Source organism: Meriones unguiculatus, chromosome 3 (genome assembly GCF_030254825.1).
Source record: "Meriones unguiculatus strain TT.TT164.6M chromosome 3, Bangor_MerUng_6.1, whole genome shotgun sequence".
Taxonomy (NCBI): domain Eukaryota; kingdom Metazoa; phylum Chordata; class Mammalia; order Rodentia; family Muridae; genus Meriones; species Meriones unguiculatus.
In genome coordinates, this window is record NC_083351.1 from 35,610,755 (window position 1) to 35,626,840 (window position 16,086).

The 16,086-nt window shown below is 45.5% G+C and overlaps 1 protein-coding gene across 4 annotated transcripts in view; it reads left to right on the plus strand.

The window, feature by feature from the left end:
- Frmpd1 (FERM and PDZ domain containing 1) overlaps positions 1-16,086 on the plus strand; it is a 151,212-nt gene that overhangs the window by 95,046 nt on the left and 40,080 nt on the right. For 3 of the 4 annotated variants that reach the window (XM_021653985.2, XM_021653984.2, XM_060379859.1), the window contains exon 2: positions 5,874-5,978. The exons of the other annotated variant lie outside the window; for it this stretch is intronic. In XM_021653985.2, coding sequence (XP_021509660.1) covers positions 5,878-5,978 — 101 coding nt within the window. In that variant the 5' untranslated portion in view covers positions 5,874-5,877. The remainder of the gene's footprint in view (positions 1-5,873; positions 5,979-16,086) is intronic. 4 annotated transcript variants of the gene reach the window in all.

The following is a 16,086-nucleotide window of genomic DNA, read 5'->3' on the forward strand; positions in this document are numbered from 1 at the left end:
CTGTAGACCAGGCTGGCCTCAAACTCAGATATTTGCCTGCCTCTGCTTCCCAAGCGCTGGGATCAAAGGCATGCGCCACCACTACGCAGCCGTAAACCTTTTTTCTTCGAAAGAAAGAAAAACCACAGAATAACCTAGGTGTATCTTCAGAACCTGAAGTCTGAAATATTGTCTGTAGAAGCTTTACCTTCCCTAAAGAGAAGAAGAGTGAGTGTCTATCTTTATAATATGTTTCAAACAAGCCTAGTGGTGGCAAGATGGCGCAGCCTCACTGTGCAAGGCTGGCCCCCGAGTTTAATCCCAGTGACCCACATAGAAGTGGAGGAGGTCAGACGACACAGCTGTCCCCTGACCACCATGGGAGCACCATACCCCACACGGTATCGCCCACACACGGGCGTGCACATATACACAGGAATAATAAATAAAAAATACAAGTCCAGTCTCTTTCAGATGATCATTCTTTCTGTTTTTCAAAACAGATTTTAAGGTAACTCCCTTTTCTTGCAACTCAAGAACTTAGTGTGTGAGGAGCCTTCCTTGAAGCATGTCTGAGAACTGCTGTCTGTGTCCTTTATATTGGAAACATATTTTTCAGCTCAGGAAATTTTGTTATGGGCTGGCAGCTCTCTCAGAGGTCCTGAGTTCAATTCCCAGTGACACATGGTGGCTCCCAACCATCTATCCTGGGATTTAATGCCCTCCTCTGGCAAACAGGTGTATATGTTGTATATGTCTATTTCATAGACATAAAAAAATAAATCTTTAAAAATATGTTAAAAAAATAAATTTTGTTACTATGATTTTTACATTTCTCTGCTGCTTTTGCTCTTCTAGTCCCTACTGTTTGCAAGCTGAAAATCTTCACCCTCCGATACTCCTCCTTTATTTAGCACCACTGCTCAGATCCTCTTTGGATGTTCATACCTTTAATATTGGGATGACTGTCACCTTTTCACACTCAGTCCACCTGTCCATTTGCAAGGTATTTTGAAAGAACATGCCTTTTCATGCCCTATTCATTCCATATAGCCAGGAATGGGTTCTGCTTGGGAATTTGGGCATTTAAGGGATTTGTGCAAAATGGTTGGGTTATGGCCAGGAAGGGCTGATCTAAAGCACCCTGGATTGCAAGGATCTGCTAGAGGAACGGTGGATGCTTAGCCCTGGGCATAGGAAACCTAAAGAGGTTTATGTTTGAATCAGGAGGCTGGTCGATAGAAGAGGGGCCGGGTGGCCAGGAGTGTTTGTAGAAGATTTGTCTGTCACGCTACTGCAGGAGACCACAGCTACAGAGGGGTGGGAGTCAGCTGTAGGCAAAGACACTTCTGTGCAAGGAGATGGGGCCAACCTTCGGAGGCCGGATGATTCTTGGCATTGGGACTGCAGCAGAGATCCTAAATGTTTTGGGATTGTCTGCATCTTCCTTTGTTCCATTAGCCCAGCATCACAGGCAAATGTTGAAGCCATTAGCAGGTCATTCTCTTGACTTTAAATGGACCTGCTTGGACTTTGCTGAGTCAGGAGTGCTTTTAATGGCTTCGTTGATAAAGCCATCTGCCTGGTCTTTGGAGATCCCTAGATGAAGGCACGGGCTTACCCACAGCGGAGATATATAATGCAAATTAATTCTTTTAATTAGAGTCATATACGGTTATAGAAATCGGCTAGCTGAACTGTATTTGGCAGCAGTTTAAGACTCTCTGTAAGTAACTGCCACAGTTGGATGACCTTCAATGGGAAGCAAAAGCTTGCTCGTTGCTCTCCAGTCCTCAGAGACTAAAACCAGGTGAGAAATGTCACAGCTGTGATGCTGTGGAGACTTCAGAACTTCCAAATCTACAAGGTGAGATGGAGATTTAAACCTAAAACAGAGGGCAGCAAGTATCTGATCTCCCAGCTCCTAGATCTCTCGGAGGCTTCCGGTGGCGTGGCTTGAAGCGTTCAGAAGACTCCTACCCTGACTTCTTGAAAGTTCCCCTCTCCTCCTTTGCATTATCTCTTTTACAGTCAAGCAATTATTCAGCTTAAGTCCCTTCACAGGCCAGAATCTAAATTCTTAAGAAAACTCATCCCATCCCTGGAGCACTCTAAAGGTCTTGACTGAGTGTGCACTGAAGGCCCCTCCCCTATGGCACCCCCTCCCCCTTAACCTTGGCTCTCCCTCCATCCCAGAGTCATGGGGGATATGCACTGTCCATAGTGGCCTTTTGGCTATTCGTGAACCATGATGATGCAGGATACCTCCAGGTTTTGTCTAATAAGCATTTTCAGATTGCCCCCCCCACCTCCATGCAGGGAATGGAGTCCAGGGTCTTGCCCATATTAGGCATGCACCCACATCCCCAGCCCAGGCTTTTCTGGTTCCCAGGGAGTTGTCATGTGGCTTGATTTTAAGCCTCTTTACCATCCTAGTTCCTTGAAAGTGTGATGCCCCAAAAAAGACGATCCCAGCTAATACCCATGTCCTTTAACTTGCCAGCTAACTTGCTCCTCTAGACAAATTCACAGAGGCTATTACCTTTGGAAACAGTAGCCCAGGGACTTCGCTGCACATCTACCTCCCTGATTCTGTATTGTAGGAAATCTAAGCCCTACATTCTTTTGCTTCTCTTGTAAGTGTCACAGAAAGCCAACGTGATTTTTGTGTTAGGGGAACATTAAATAACCTTTGTTATAAAAGAGTACCTAGAACCGATGTTTGTATCATCCTGGCCTTACCAATTGGAAACTTTCCTTTTTTATGCTCTAGAATAGCTGAAATAGCATTGCGAAAAATTGAAGTGGCTAAATGCAAATAGGATCCTGGGATAGAAAAGGAACATTGGGGAAACTGGTGAGATTTTTTAATATCGCCTACAGTTTGGTTAATAGTATTGTGCTGATTTTAATGTCTTAATTTTGCAAAAAAAAAAAAAAAACAAACAAACATATTAAAGATTATGTAAGATGTTATTTTCCAGAAAGCTGAGTACAGTACATGTAGTAATTCTGTGCTATCTTTACAACTTTTTATACATCCCAAATTGCTCCTAAGTAAAAAGTGAGGTTTCTGTTTGGAGGGGGGTGTCCGTGTGTGTGCATGCATGCATGCATGTGGGTGCACATGTATTTTGAGACAGGCTATCATGCAGCCCTGTTTGGCCTTAAACTTACTGTGTAGCCAGGGATGGTTTTGAACCTGAACTTAGGATCCTAGGCTTGTGCCGCCATACCTGGTGTATGTGAAATTGGACTCAAGGCCCTGTGCATGCTGGCGTTGTAAACCAAAACAATGTTGGGCTAAATATCATTCATTATTAGCCCTACAATTGTTTCGGCAGAATTATTTAACCCGCTATCACAATTTATAAGACACAGACACCTGTCAGATTTTGTAATTGCCTTATAACACCTTGGGCTGGGCAGATATTTTCTCTGAAACTACCTCAACCTCGCCTTCCACCGCCTAGCCCCCGTCCGATGCCATCTGCCTTAACCACTCCTATTTGGGCTGCCTCCCCTCCGTAGTCTTAAAAATACTTGCTTATCCTTCATCTGGGTCGCTTTTTCTATTCATGCCATCCGGGGAGTCTTTCCTCCCATCTGTCTGTGTCCTTCCCTGAATCCCTAAAAGCCCAGGAACCTTAGCCCCGCCTACCCCATTCTGCCCTGCCTAAAAGGGTTTTAGGCCTCTTAATCAACCATTCAGGAAAAATGTCTTAGGAAGGTTTACCTGGGGTAAGGCAGTAACCAGATCCTGAAGGCCAGTAATTAGCATCAAAATATAAGCGTCAGACCAACCCCCAGCAACAACACTAGGCAAGTGGTTTCCTGGTTGAGCTACATCCCAGCTCTCAAAATAAAAAGTTGATGTGAAACAAAACTGAAGTAATCTGCCAGGATGAACCTCATCTTAAAGATTTGTGAAAACTCACCTTTGAGCTGTCTATGATGGCGGTTTTGGGACAGGGCAGGAGTGAAGCTCTTTTACAAATCTATGTGGTAGCTGTTTTTTGAGATCTCAAAAAACAGCCTTTTTTTGAGCCTTCTAGGGGCTTACATCTTGCATGGCTTACTTTTTCTTAATAACTTCTCCTCGTCTCCAAGGTTTTCTTGAGCAATTGTGTGGTGTTAAACAGCATAATCTCCTATAATTCATTTTCATTTGCTTTGTATCCAATTTTATGTTCCGCTGTTGTATTTTTATTTTGTGTAGTTGTTTATTGGGTTATGATGAAATTGCTTTGGTGAATTGAGACCAGCATTTTTTAAAGTGAACTAGATTAGACATTAGAAATATCAATATACATTGATTTATGAAACATTAATCTTCAAGCATATATCTCTTTTCTTGGTGACCTGACAACATTTATCAAAGCACAAATGCATGTGACTTTTGACCTATCAATAGGGAATCTATCCAGATATATAATTTGGTACATGCAGAAATGATATATGTACTATGTAACTCATTGAGTATTGTTTATAATAGCAAAAAACTGGCACTAACCCAAATGTCTATCAACAGAGGACTGCTTTTTAGGCTACAGTACAATCCATACAGTGAAACAATCAGTTGTCAAAAAGAATGAAGAATGAATCTCTGTACTGATTGTAGGAAGGTGTCAAGGGTACATAGTCAAAAGAGAAGAAAAAAAAAAGCCTGGTGCAGAACAATGTACATGGTGTGCTGACCTTTAGAATAAAAAGTATAAAACCTTTATTTGTATTTCCTTGCACAGCAGAAGGAAATTCAGAAGGAGAGAGAATAGCATGGGCTCTGGAGCTGGGTGGAGGGGCCACTCTCTGAGTAGGTTTTTGTTTTTGTTTTGTTTTTTTTTACTATGGTAAGAAGACTGTTACTGTCTTTACAATGTTTTTCCAAGACAGGGTCTCATGTAGCCCAGGTTGGCCTCAAACTTGCCTCATGGTTGAAGATAAAATTCTACTTCTGATCCCTCTGCCTCCGCCGCCTGGGTCTTAGGATTACAGGATCGCACCGTCATGCCCAGTGTAGGAAGCGCTGGGAATTTAACCCGAGGCTTCTTGAACGCTTAGCACTCCACCAACCGAGCAACACCCCCCCCCCAGCATGCCTCCCCACAATTTTTAGCTCACAGTACAACGCCTGTATATCTCTTTCATAGGCTGGTATGGAATTATGCAGGTAAATTACCTATTTCAAAATTAAATATAAAATGCTGAGCAAAAACAGCACTCAGGAGACTATTCCCAATCATGTGACTAAATGTGCTGCCGTGGGCTAACGAGGTATCTCAGAACAGCACTGGTTTCTCCTCCGGAGGTTTGACTCCCGACACCCGAGTGGTGGCTCACAACCATCTCTAACTCCAGTTTAAGTGGGTCCAACGCTCTCTTCTGGCCTCTGCAGGCGCAAAGACACACGTGTATTGTGAGTACGTACAGGGAGGCAAAACGTTCCTACAGATAAGATGAAACAAATACATCTTAAAAAAAAATCTGTCAAACAAGTGTGATGGTGAATACTTGTAAATCCAGCACTTGGAGGATGAGTCAGGAGGTTCAAGACCAGCCTGAGCACATAGCAAGCCCTTATCTCAGAGTAACAAAACCAAGCAAAACATCTGGAAAGAATGCCGAATGCTGCCACATGCTGGCAGGTCCTGGTGGCAACTCAGGTTGAACCCTGACCTTTCTTTACCTTTGTCAGACACAAAGGCATTCTGTTTACCACAAGCCAGGACTCTTCAGGCAGGGGATGCTGAAGTGTTTGTTCTGTGGACTGTGAAGAGGTCAGCTGGAAGGGGAACTATTCGCTCAGTGGGCCTTCAGATGGGTGGGCGTGGAAGGCGTCACGTGGGTGTGGCAGAGTCCTCATTACAGGTTCTTCTTTCATTGATACCGTTTAGGTAAATGGAAGAGCTGGAGGGCAGTTTATCCCAGACTCGGAAAGCACGCAGAATAGAACAAATGGTGGCAAGATGGCTTCGGCGCTCCCGGGACAGCTCAGCCCGGTAAGGCTCCTGGGCTAGCGGAGGGACCTGTCTGGAGAGGCTTGCTGTCGCTGTGGGAGAGAGTGCCTGCTGTGGAAGGACTGGGGCTTGCTGTCCCTGACCTGCTCTGTCTGCCATAGGCAGAGAGATAGGACAAGTAACTCAGCCAGCAGTTTGGGTGGAATGTCTTTCCTTATACTTTCTCTGGCCCCAACATGCACCCACATAGACAGTCACACTCACCCCAAATGCTATCTGTCTCTGTCTCTCTCTTTCACACACACACACACACACACACACACACACACACACACACACACACACGTTCACAAAGACATCCTCTCAAATACTTTTACACACATCTTATGCACTTTCTGGGCACTTAATGTAAGAGTTTATATTCTTTCGTGTCCTTGTTTCTGGCAGCTGTTTCTTTCCCACACAGCTCCGATGTGGCTGCTAAAGAGAACTTTAAAATAAAATTTCAAAGCTTTTGTTTTCATCTGGGATTTCCCATCTGGTCCTGCAGCCGAGTTGAAGTGGCAAGTGCCAGGTGTTACTGAGAGGCATCCCCCTGAAGGAGCTGGGGCAGCTGTTCCGTAAGCTTGCTACAGGCTCTGCGCCTGAGCTCAGGATGGCTGAGCCTCACTATGGAGGTGTGATAAGGCCTGTGAAATCAGCCACATTTTACAGACAAAACACGAGGCTCAGACAGTGACTTCAGAGTGGCTTATTTACGACCATTCTCACTCCCACTCAAAGACCTTGGATGGCCTCCATGCTGTAAGTGTGTAGGGGTTTTGCCTGCATGTATGTCTATACTATGTGCAGTACCCTTAGAGGCCAGAAAGAGGCCTGATCAGATCCCTTGGAACTGGGATCACAGATGGTTGTGAGCCACCATGTGGTTGTGGGGAATTGAACCCAGGACCTCTGGAAGAGCAGCCAGTGCTCTTAACCTTGGAGTCCTCTCTCCAGCTCTCCATTATGTTTTTTCGTATGTGCCCATGATGCATTTGATCGTATCCCCCCACACTTCCCCCTTTTCGTCCCCTCTCACTGACCCCCTTCTTCCCATATATACCCACATCTATTTTCATTTTTATTTATGCGTGTGTGTGTGTGTGTTCCACTGAGTTTCGTTAGGGTTTTTCACAGGGGCACACTGTTTTACAGGAACAAGGGCCCCTTACCAGAGGCTGCATGACTGAAAAAGAAGTTTCTCCCTCCCCATCAACCTTTGACTGCATAGAATCGCTCAGGAAGAGCCCCCTCGAGTCCCCCATACTGTTAAGACAGCTCTAGCTTCCAGTTCAGATTGGATTTGATGCCTTCCTCACAGGGCGGAGTTCAGGCCTGTTACTGAGAGCCTGGTCAAAGCCTCTGGCTAGGGAGGTCATAGGCCCCGTGTGGGGAAGCCACTGCTGTTGTTCTGCAAAGCAGACACAATGTGCATGTCAAGTGGCCCCGTTCACTTGTATTATTGTATGTGTGTGTGTGTGTGTGTGTATGCTCACACGTATGTACATGTGTGCGTGTATGAATCCTGGGCATCAAACTCAGGTCCTCAGGTTTGGTGGCAGGTGCCTTTACCTCCTGAGCCATCTCTTCCTTCCTCCTTTCTTTCTCTCCCTCCTTCTCTTCTTCCTTCCCTTTATTCCCTTACTCTTTTTTGAGATAGAATCTCACTATGTAGACCAGGCTGGTCTTGAACTCACAGAGATCTGCCTGCTTCTATCTCTCAAGGTAGAAGCACCTTGAATTAAAGGCCTGCACAATCAGGCCTAGCATTGCCTGTTTCTTATAGGATGAAATTTAAACATTTTTTTTGGGGGGGTGGTTCCTTTTTCAAGGTTCTCCGTTGAGCTACCCACAATCCTTTAAGATCCTTATCTTTCTTGCTTCATTCAGGAGACACTCAAAGCAACAACTCATTTGTTGTTCCCCCGTTACAACTGCCTGACTCCCTTCTACCTCTCCAAGCTGGATGCCTCTGGCGGATCCCTCCCTTCCGTCCCTGTGTGTCCAGAGGCCTTTCACAGGAGGGCTTGGTGGCAGTGCTGGGCCTTCTGTGATGAGGCACTCAGTCCTCAGGGAGAATAAACTTGTGGTGTGGACATTGTGCTCCAGCTGGGGTGTGGAACTCACCGAGCACATTCCTTTCTTCTGCCTCAGCCTCCTGTGAGACCAGGAAAATTGTTAGCCGCCTGTCTGCAGCCCAGAGGTGACTGGGTCTCAGGAGCATTGCAGGTAGCCAGAGAGTGCTTGGTAATGAGTGGGAGGATTGTTTCCTAGTGTAGGTTCTGTGATCCTAGTCCTGTGTGATGCTGCTCCCCTGAAAAAGGTTCTGTGGTGAGATGCGCGCTTCGTCTATCCCATTCTGTGCTGGCTCCTTTTATGTCAACTTGACACTAGCAAAAGTTATCAGAGAGGAGGGAACCTCAATTAAAAAAATGCCTCCCTAAGATGGGGGGGGGTGTAGGCAAGTTTGTAGGGCATTTTCTTAAGTAGTGATTGGAGGACCCGGCCTGTGTGGGTGGTACCTGGGTTCTGGCTGGGGCTTGTCTGGTGGTCCTGGGTTCTGTAAGAAAGCAGGCTGTGCAAGCCATGAGGAGCAAGCCAGTAAGCAGCACCCCTCCATGGCCTCTGCATCAGCTCCTGCCTCCAGGCTCCTGCCCTGTTTGAGATACTATATTCTATATTCAGTTCTTCAATGTGGACTCTATTTTACTATAATCTAGTAAATAAAGCTATGGCTTCATTTTTTTTTTTTTTTCAAGATAGAAAGCTGTTCTGACTCTCCATCACAGCGTCTTCCCCTCCTTAGCTGACAGGACTCTGGCTGCGCCCTGAAGTAGGAGATGGGGTCCGTTTCTGGGCCGTTGGTCTTACTGCCTGCTTTATACAGCTGTGTTAAAATCACTTATTTTAATTATATTGTACATCTCATTTCCTGCTCAACTAGTCTTTTCTTAGGCTTCATTTCCAGTGCTTTTACACTCACTTGCCGTTTTTGCCATACAGAATAATTTCACTGGGTTATTAAAACAAGCATGAAATTGACTGAATTTTCTAATCTTCAGAGATGAGAGCTCTACACAGCAAAAATTGGTTTTATCTTTAAGCTCGAAAAAGATTTCTTTCAGCCTAGCTTCACTCTCAGCACTGAATGTGTTGCACTTATGTACACACATGTTTACACACGTGGCACCTGGGTGTCACAAGCCCCTCCTGCTAGCTTTACAGACTCTTTCAGGCACCAGATTTTTGTTACTTCTTGACCTGTGAGCAAAAGCTGAAAGGTTTGAAAACAGTCTGGAAGGCTCCTAAATTAAGTCTACAAATTACATTTTATCTACACTATTTCCCACACGCTCTCCTTGGATTTTTTTGAGACAGGTTCTCAGGCTGGCTGTGACTTCACTGAGTGATCCACGCTGCCTGAAAACTTGGGAGCTTCTGCTCCAGCCTCTCAGGAGTTTGAACCGCACGCTTATACCACCGTGTCTACCTCTGAATCCTGTGTTTAAAGTAGTAACAGGCCTGGGGATGTAATATAGCAATAGATCACGTCCCCAGTGATCGTGAGGCCCTGGGATTCATCCCTCACACCACAAAAACAATAACTAGTAAGGATGGGAGGTATCCCCTCAACTGTGGGGGTGCTGTACTCACAAGAGCTACATTGACTGCCCCCCTAGATACTGTCAAACGCAGGAACTCTCCTCCGACTATGGCAACATGCTAACTCCCTGTCAATACAGACTTGCCTCTGTTCCAGCTCTTCCTGAATACATTTGGAATTTCAAAATCTGGTTTATACCAGATTCAGCCTTTAAAATCACTCAAGCTGAACATAATAAGGTGTTTAAACATAGATTTAAAACTGCCTCTCCAAAAGCTGCTAGAACCCGAGAGTGATTCCCCAGAGAGGTAAAATGCACTTCTCAGAGTAAGAGAACAGAAAAGGCCAGTGGAGATTTTAAGCATAATCTGTTTCCACCTGGCATTTTTTTCTTCTCAGCATTATTGATCAGCACCGCATGAACTTATGACCCATAAAATTTAACATTGGCCTCTACAAACTGTGATGAATTGACCTACCTTAGGGGTAAATTCAGTTACCCAATGAAATTTCTTTACGGTAACAATGACTCTTCTGCTCTTTGGGTGTAAGCTTACAGAAATGACTTCAGCTTTATGGTGGGAGCGTACCAGGCATTACCACAGTGGTGGACGGATGTTTGTGGATCACCGCTTAGTTTAAAAGATGTCTAAGAGGAGGACATTTTATTGTAGAAACCATTTCTTTCAGCTACTGTCAAATACTAGATGTTCTGTGCGAAAGAGAGCAGTTTGGTCGTGTACTTAGATAATCCCTTTCCAAGCAAAAGCTAGACGTGGCCTTTGGGGAAAATGTCAGCCCCAGACTGAGCCAAAGTCGCTGACGCTATCCAGGGATTAATGAATACAGTGGGGCCTTGTTTGTCTACCATTGTCAAAGGGTACACCCTCCAAAGGGAAAGTGTCAGATAACTGAAGCCCACTCATTTGGAAAACATCGAAATGGATTCTGTTGAAACCCTGCGGTAAAAGTGTATGTTCTTTCTTTTATGCTCCATTCAGTTACTGAGACTCCAGCTGGCCCTGAGCTCCTCACATGGATTAAGAAAGGTTTAGCTCTCGAAACGCAAACTGCAGGCTAGAGAGGACAGTCCGGTTTGCGTTGGCCATTATAAATAAGAGGTCTGTTTGAAATAACAGTAGTAGCGAGATGTGATGGTGCAGGCCTGTATTCCCAGAGCTCAGGCGGTAGAGGCAGGAGGATCATGAGTTCAAGCCCACCCTCAGTAACGTAGGGAGTTTGAAGCCAGTCTGAGCTATATAAGAGTGAAAGACATGCTCAGAAAAAAAAAAAAAAAAACAAAAAACAAAGAGAGGTGCCAGGGAGTTGGCCTCGTGGGTAAAAGTGCCTGCCACACAAACCTGACAACCTGAGCTTGATCCCCAGAAACTCTGAAAAGGCCGAATTCAATCTGTCATTCCAGAACTCCTGTTGTGAGGTGAGAAGCAGAGATGGGAGAATTAGCTAGTCGCTTGAGGGCCAGCAGTCCTGGAGCATGCAGCTTGATGACAGAAAGAAGAGGAGAAAACCTGCCTAAACAAGATATAGACAGCAAGAACTGACTCAAAAAAGATCATCCCATGGCCTGCATACACACATACTATTGAGAATAAGGGGCAGGGGAGGCCTATGGTTCTGTGGGCACATTCAGCACATGGAGGTGTTGCTACCCAAATCACAAGACTGAATAGGAGTTGGACAGGGAGAGTACATGGTTGGCTATGTTGAGAAAGAGAGCACAGATAAAGATGACTAAGTGATTGTGTGTGTGTGATGGCGTGCATGTGTGTGTGTGCTGGCAGTGTCCTGTTTGAAGAACTCAAGGAGACCAGTTCGGATGAAACCAAAATAACAGAGAATGAACGACTTGGTCTCGGAGGCCGGAGTGATGGGTAGGGGCTAGAATGAGCCGTATTCACAAGCTGAAATAGATCAGTCAGGGAGACATAGGAACAAGGCAGAGAAGGATGAAAAGTGGGAGACCTGTTGCGGAAGCCCACCACAGGACTGAAATAGAATGGTCCCCGCGGAGATGGGAAGAAAGGGATGTCTTTAGAGATCCCTTGGTGTTAGGATTGGTTTGATGTTAAGGGTGAAAGGGAGGGAATGTCAGGCAGGACTGTGGGACTCGGGCCTGAGCAGCTGCTGTGACCCCCATGATACCATTTACTGTGCCCTGAGAAGTGGCAGAGATGAGTCCTGGGTAGAACAATAGTCACAGAGCTGAGCGGCCCCCAAATCAAGCAAAGGTAAAGGAAAATGGGGAGCACTGAGTTATGCAACAGGTTCATATGGCTAATTACCAGTGGCTTTATGCACATTCACGCTTCTTGCTGATCCGTTGGCTTTACAGGGCCATTGCTGTAAGGAATGTCACAAGTCACTGATAGGCAGGATCATGCCGCATCTCTACAGTATTATGCTCACTTACACACCCAGCCCTGTCAGTTTCATGCCAGAGAAGCCCTAATGCTTTCAAAGGTTGAGGCGCCCTGCAGTAATGAGAGGCCAGGCCTCTGGGGAGGAAAAGACATTTGAACTGGACTTGGCTTGTCCTTGTCCTGATGACCTCCTGCAGGGGTTAGGTGGGAGAGCTGAAGGCTAAAGGTTAAAGCCAGCACAGAGGGGATGATCACGCCAGGGTGAGGGTCTGTGAAGGGGTGTAGGCCAGCGGATCCTGGCCAGCCCTTGAAGACTGAGGATGGGGAACCTGGGGGAGAAGCTCTCTTGTTCTGTGAGTGGTTGGGAGATCTGGGGTAGGTGGGGCACGAGAAACAATGACTAGCTCATCCTTTGGAAGGGAGTTCCAGACATAGCTTAGAGGTTCTGGAAGCATTTTCCAAGCCACGAGTCCTCGTAACAGGTCTGGGATGCTTTGTGGACTCAGAGTTTGGGGGCTGAGTCTCTGGGCGTGATTTATCTGTTCCTTGTTGGTTCTGGAGAACGTTGCCGCCACTCTAAATACAGTTGCGGCGAGTGCTGCCTCGTTTTTAACCACCTGTGCGGGGCATGGAGAGTGGCTGGGTGGCGAAGACCCTCCTTGCTCTTGCAGAGGACCTGGGCTTGGTTCCCAGCACCCGTATGGTGGCTCACGATCCCCTGTAACTCCGGCTCCAGGGGATTTAGTGCCCTTTTCTGGCCGCCAACGGGGGTACCAGGCATGGATGTGGTGTACATCCATGCAAGCGGACAAACGCTCAGACACATAAAATTAAAACTGAAAACTAACAATAATAAAACAAAACTCAAGATCCAATCTCTTTATACAAGCAGAACTATCTCACGTGTTTATCACGAGGGGCAAACATATAAGTAAATTATATATCCCAGCACTCCTGCCTTGATGGCTCTGCTCCTGCCGTTACTACTGGGGCTCTGACTGTCCCCATTCACTAGTAAAATTTGTTTTCTCCTTTTGGAATTTTAAGACAGAGTCTCAAGTAGCCCAAGACAACCTTAAATTCACTAAGTAGCCAAGGATCACCTTGAACTCTTGATCTGTCTTCCTCTACCTGCCAGAACTGCAGGCATGTGTCACCATGCCTGGATTTAATTTTCTAAATTTATTTTTTAATCTGAGAGAATTTCTAATCCATATGACTTTAAATCTGCATTTTAGCTGAGCACTTTTTTTTTTTTTTTTTTAAGCTGAGTACTTTCATTGTTCTACATTTAATCCCCTTCCCACCCCAGGAACCCAGTCTGACCTGTACTAGATTTGTCTTCCTCTATGGCTTCAATGATAGTTTTGTTATCACCCTTAATAAATCTCTTTGACCCTGAGTTAATAAATACACAACACTAATTCTGTTAGTTGAATCTTCTGATGGTGTTTTCTAGCTGCCTAACATTAGCTCATTAAAAATGCCTGGCATCAAATATACCTTTGACTAATCTGTTTTTAATGAGTTGTTAGAGTCTTTCTGTGGCTGTGATTTGTCTTAAACACCCATTTCTTTTATAGCCCTGAAAAAGGTGGGGGCCACTGAGATGGGTCAGTTCATAAAAGTGCTGTGCAAGCCCTCCAGCTTGGGTGAAATCCTCGGGACCCAGGAAAGCGGAAGCAGAGAACCGACTGCACAAAGCTGTCTTCTAACCTCCACATGTATTCACGGAATGAACACACATACACACACACACACACACACATTAAATAAAATTAAGTTAAAGTGAAGAAAGGTGATACACGATCATTTTCTTCGTTCATTTCATCTATCGTTTTTTTTAGTTTGTTATTTTTGTTTATTTATTCTCTCCCGTCATTTTTGTCCCTGATTAAATATTATGTTTTCTTCTGTAACATTTAATAGGCATAATTATCCTTTGATTTTTTTTAAACACAGATGGTGTGTTTTCTTTTAAGATTATTTTATTTTATGTGTATGAATGTTTTGCTTGCAAGTATGTATACGTGTGCACTGCATGTATGACTAGGGTCTGTGATGGCCGCAGAGGGCCTCGCATTCCCCGGTGCTGAAGTCACAGGCAGTTGTCAGCTGCCTGCGTTGTCAGTGGGAACTGCATCTGGCCCTCTGCAAAAGCAGCCAGTGCTCTTAACTGCTGAGCCATCTCTCTAGCTCCAAATGTTAAGAGCTCTCTCTCTCTCTCTCTCTTTCCCCCCTCCGTGTGTGTGTGTGTGTGTGTGTGTGTGTGTGTGTGTGTGTGTTTTCAAGGTGCTAAGTCCAGAGGTTGACATCTGGTGCCGTCTTAATCATTAATCAAGATTTTTGATGCAGTGTCTCTCACTGAACCTTTGGTTAGACTGGCTGGCTAGCATGTCCCAGGGACTTGCTTATCTCCACCTCTCCTGTTCTTAGATTGAAGGGTTTATATCGGTTTATGCTGCCTGGTTTTATATGGATTCTGGGGCTCTGAACTCAGGTCTCAGGTTTTTGCCACTGAGCTATCTCTTCAGCTCTCAGATACTGTATTTTTAGTTCCTGTGTAAAATATATTACTAATTACACTTAGCAAGACCTTTAATGCCTCTCTCTCTCTCTCTCTCTCTGTTGTGTGTCCGTGTATGTCTGTGTGTTTAAAGGGGCGATGATGTCTTCCTATGTTGCTCAGGCTGGCCTTGAACTCCTAGGCACCACTGTCTTCCTGCCTCAGCCTTCCAGCAGAGAACAACATATGTGCCCTTCAGCCATTTTATAGCTTTAAAGTCTGGATCCCGTAGAGATGGCTTAGTGGTTAAGGGCAGCCGGCCATTCAGGCTCTGCCCACCCATCACAGTTCCCTAAGTCAGTGATTGTGACCGGTGCATCCTGAAGAGAGGAACCAAGGCGGGAACACCCAGGAGTGAGCTATGAGAACAGACTCTAGGGAGAGAGGTACAGTGAGACAGCTTGTTTATTGGGGAAAACAAGGATGCTTAAACCTTTGGGATGTGGGTAGGGACACTCAGCATAAGCGTACATCATTGGCAGGGGCCAGGGCGCTGGGGATGCCTCATTGGCATGAGGAGGAGTTCCAGGTGCTGCTGGACATGACCTTATAAGGGGAGAGGAAGTTTAACCTGGTTACCAGGCTACACAACTTCCTTTGTGGGTTATAAAGGTGGGAGCACAGGAGTTTGTGAGCAGGAGCAAGAAGGCCTGGGGAAGTGGCTAACAATCATCCCTGCTGATCTCAGGGCAAGATTTCTGGGGTTTGGATACTCCTTGACCCCACTCTTGTTCTGGGCTGGCTTTCCCCAGTCCCATGGCTCCCCAGCCTCACAAGCACCCACATTTGGGTGGCTCACAACTACCTGCAAATCTAACTCCAGGGGATCCAACACCCTCTTCTGACCCCAAGGATCCTTGAAGGTCTGTGTACATACACACAGATATGTACACACATACATATAAATCTAAAAATGTTTGGGCTGGAGAGATGGCTCAGAGGTTAAGAGCACTGGCTGCTCTCCCAGAGGTCCTGAGTTCAATTCCCAGAAACCACATGGTGGCTCACAACCATCTATAATGAGATCTGGTGCCCTCTTCTGATGTGAAGGCATATATGCAGATATTGTATACATAATAAATAAATTAATTAATTAAAAAAATGTTTGTGTTATTTTCCTGAGACACTTTGGCCTTGAACTCCTGATCCTCTTGCTTCTTTCTGCCTTTCAAATGCTGGCATTACAGGTATGGGCCGCTATGCCTTGCTTTTTTGTTTTTGTTTTGAAGCAGGGTCTTTCTGTATAGCTCAAGCTGTATGTGACTTTGAGCTCCTCCTGCCTTGGCCTCCGGAGAGCTGGGATTATAGGTGTGCTCATTATGCTTGGCTTAAAGTTTGGGTTTTTAGTCAGGACTAGCTGTGAGCTTAAGTCGTGTGCATTTCATGAATTCCTATGGGGCCTCTTTTGTGTTAGGTTTCTCTGCCAATCCTTCCTTTGGTATTAATAAGTACACTTCCTAGAGGAAAGCTCCTACCCCTCCCCCCACCAACCCCCCACCCCTCCCCTCACAAACATTGGTGCTCAGGTCATTTCTCTGGAATCTTGCTGTGCTCATC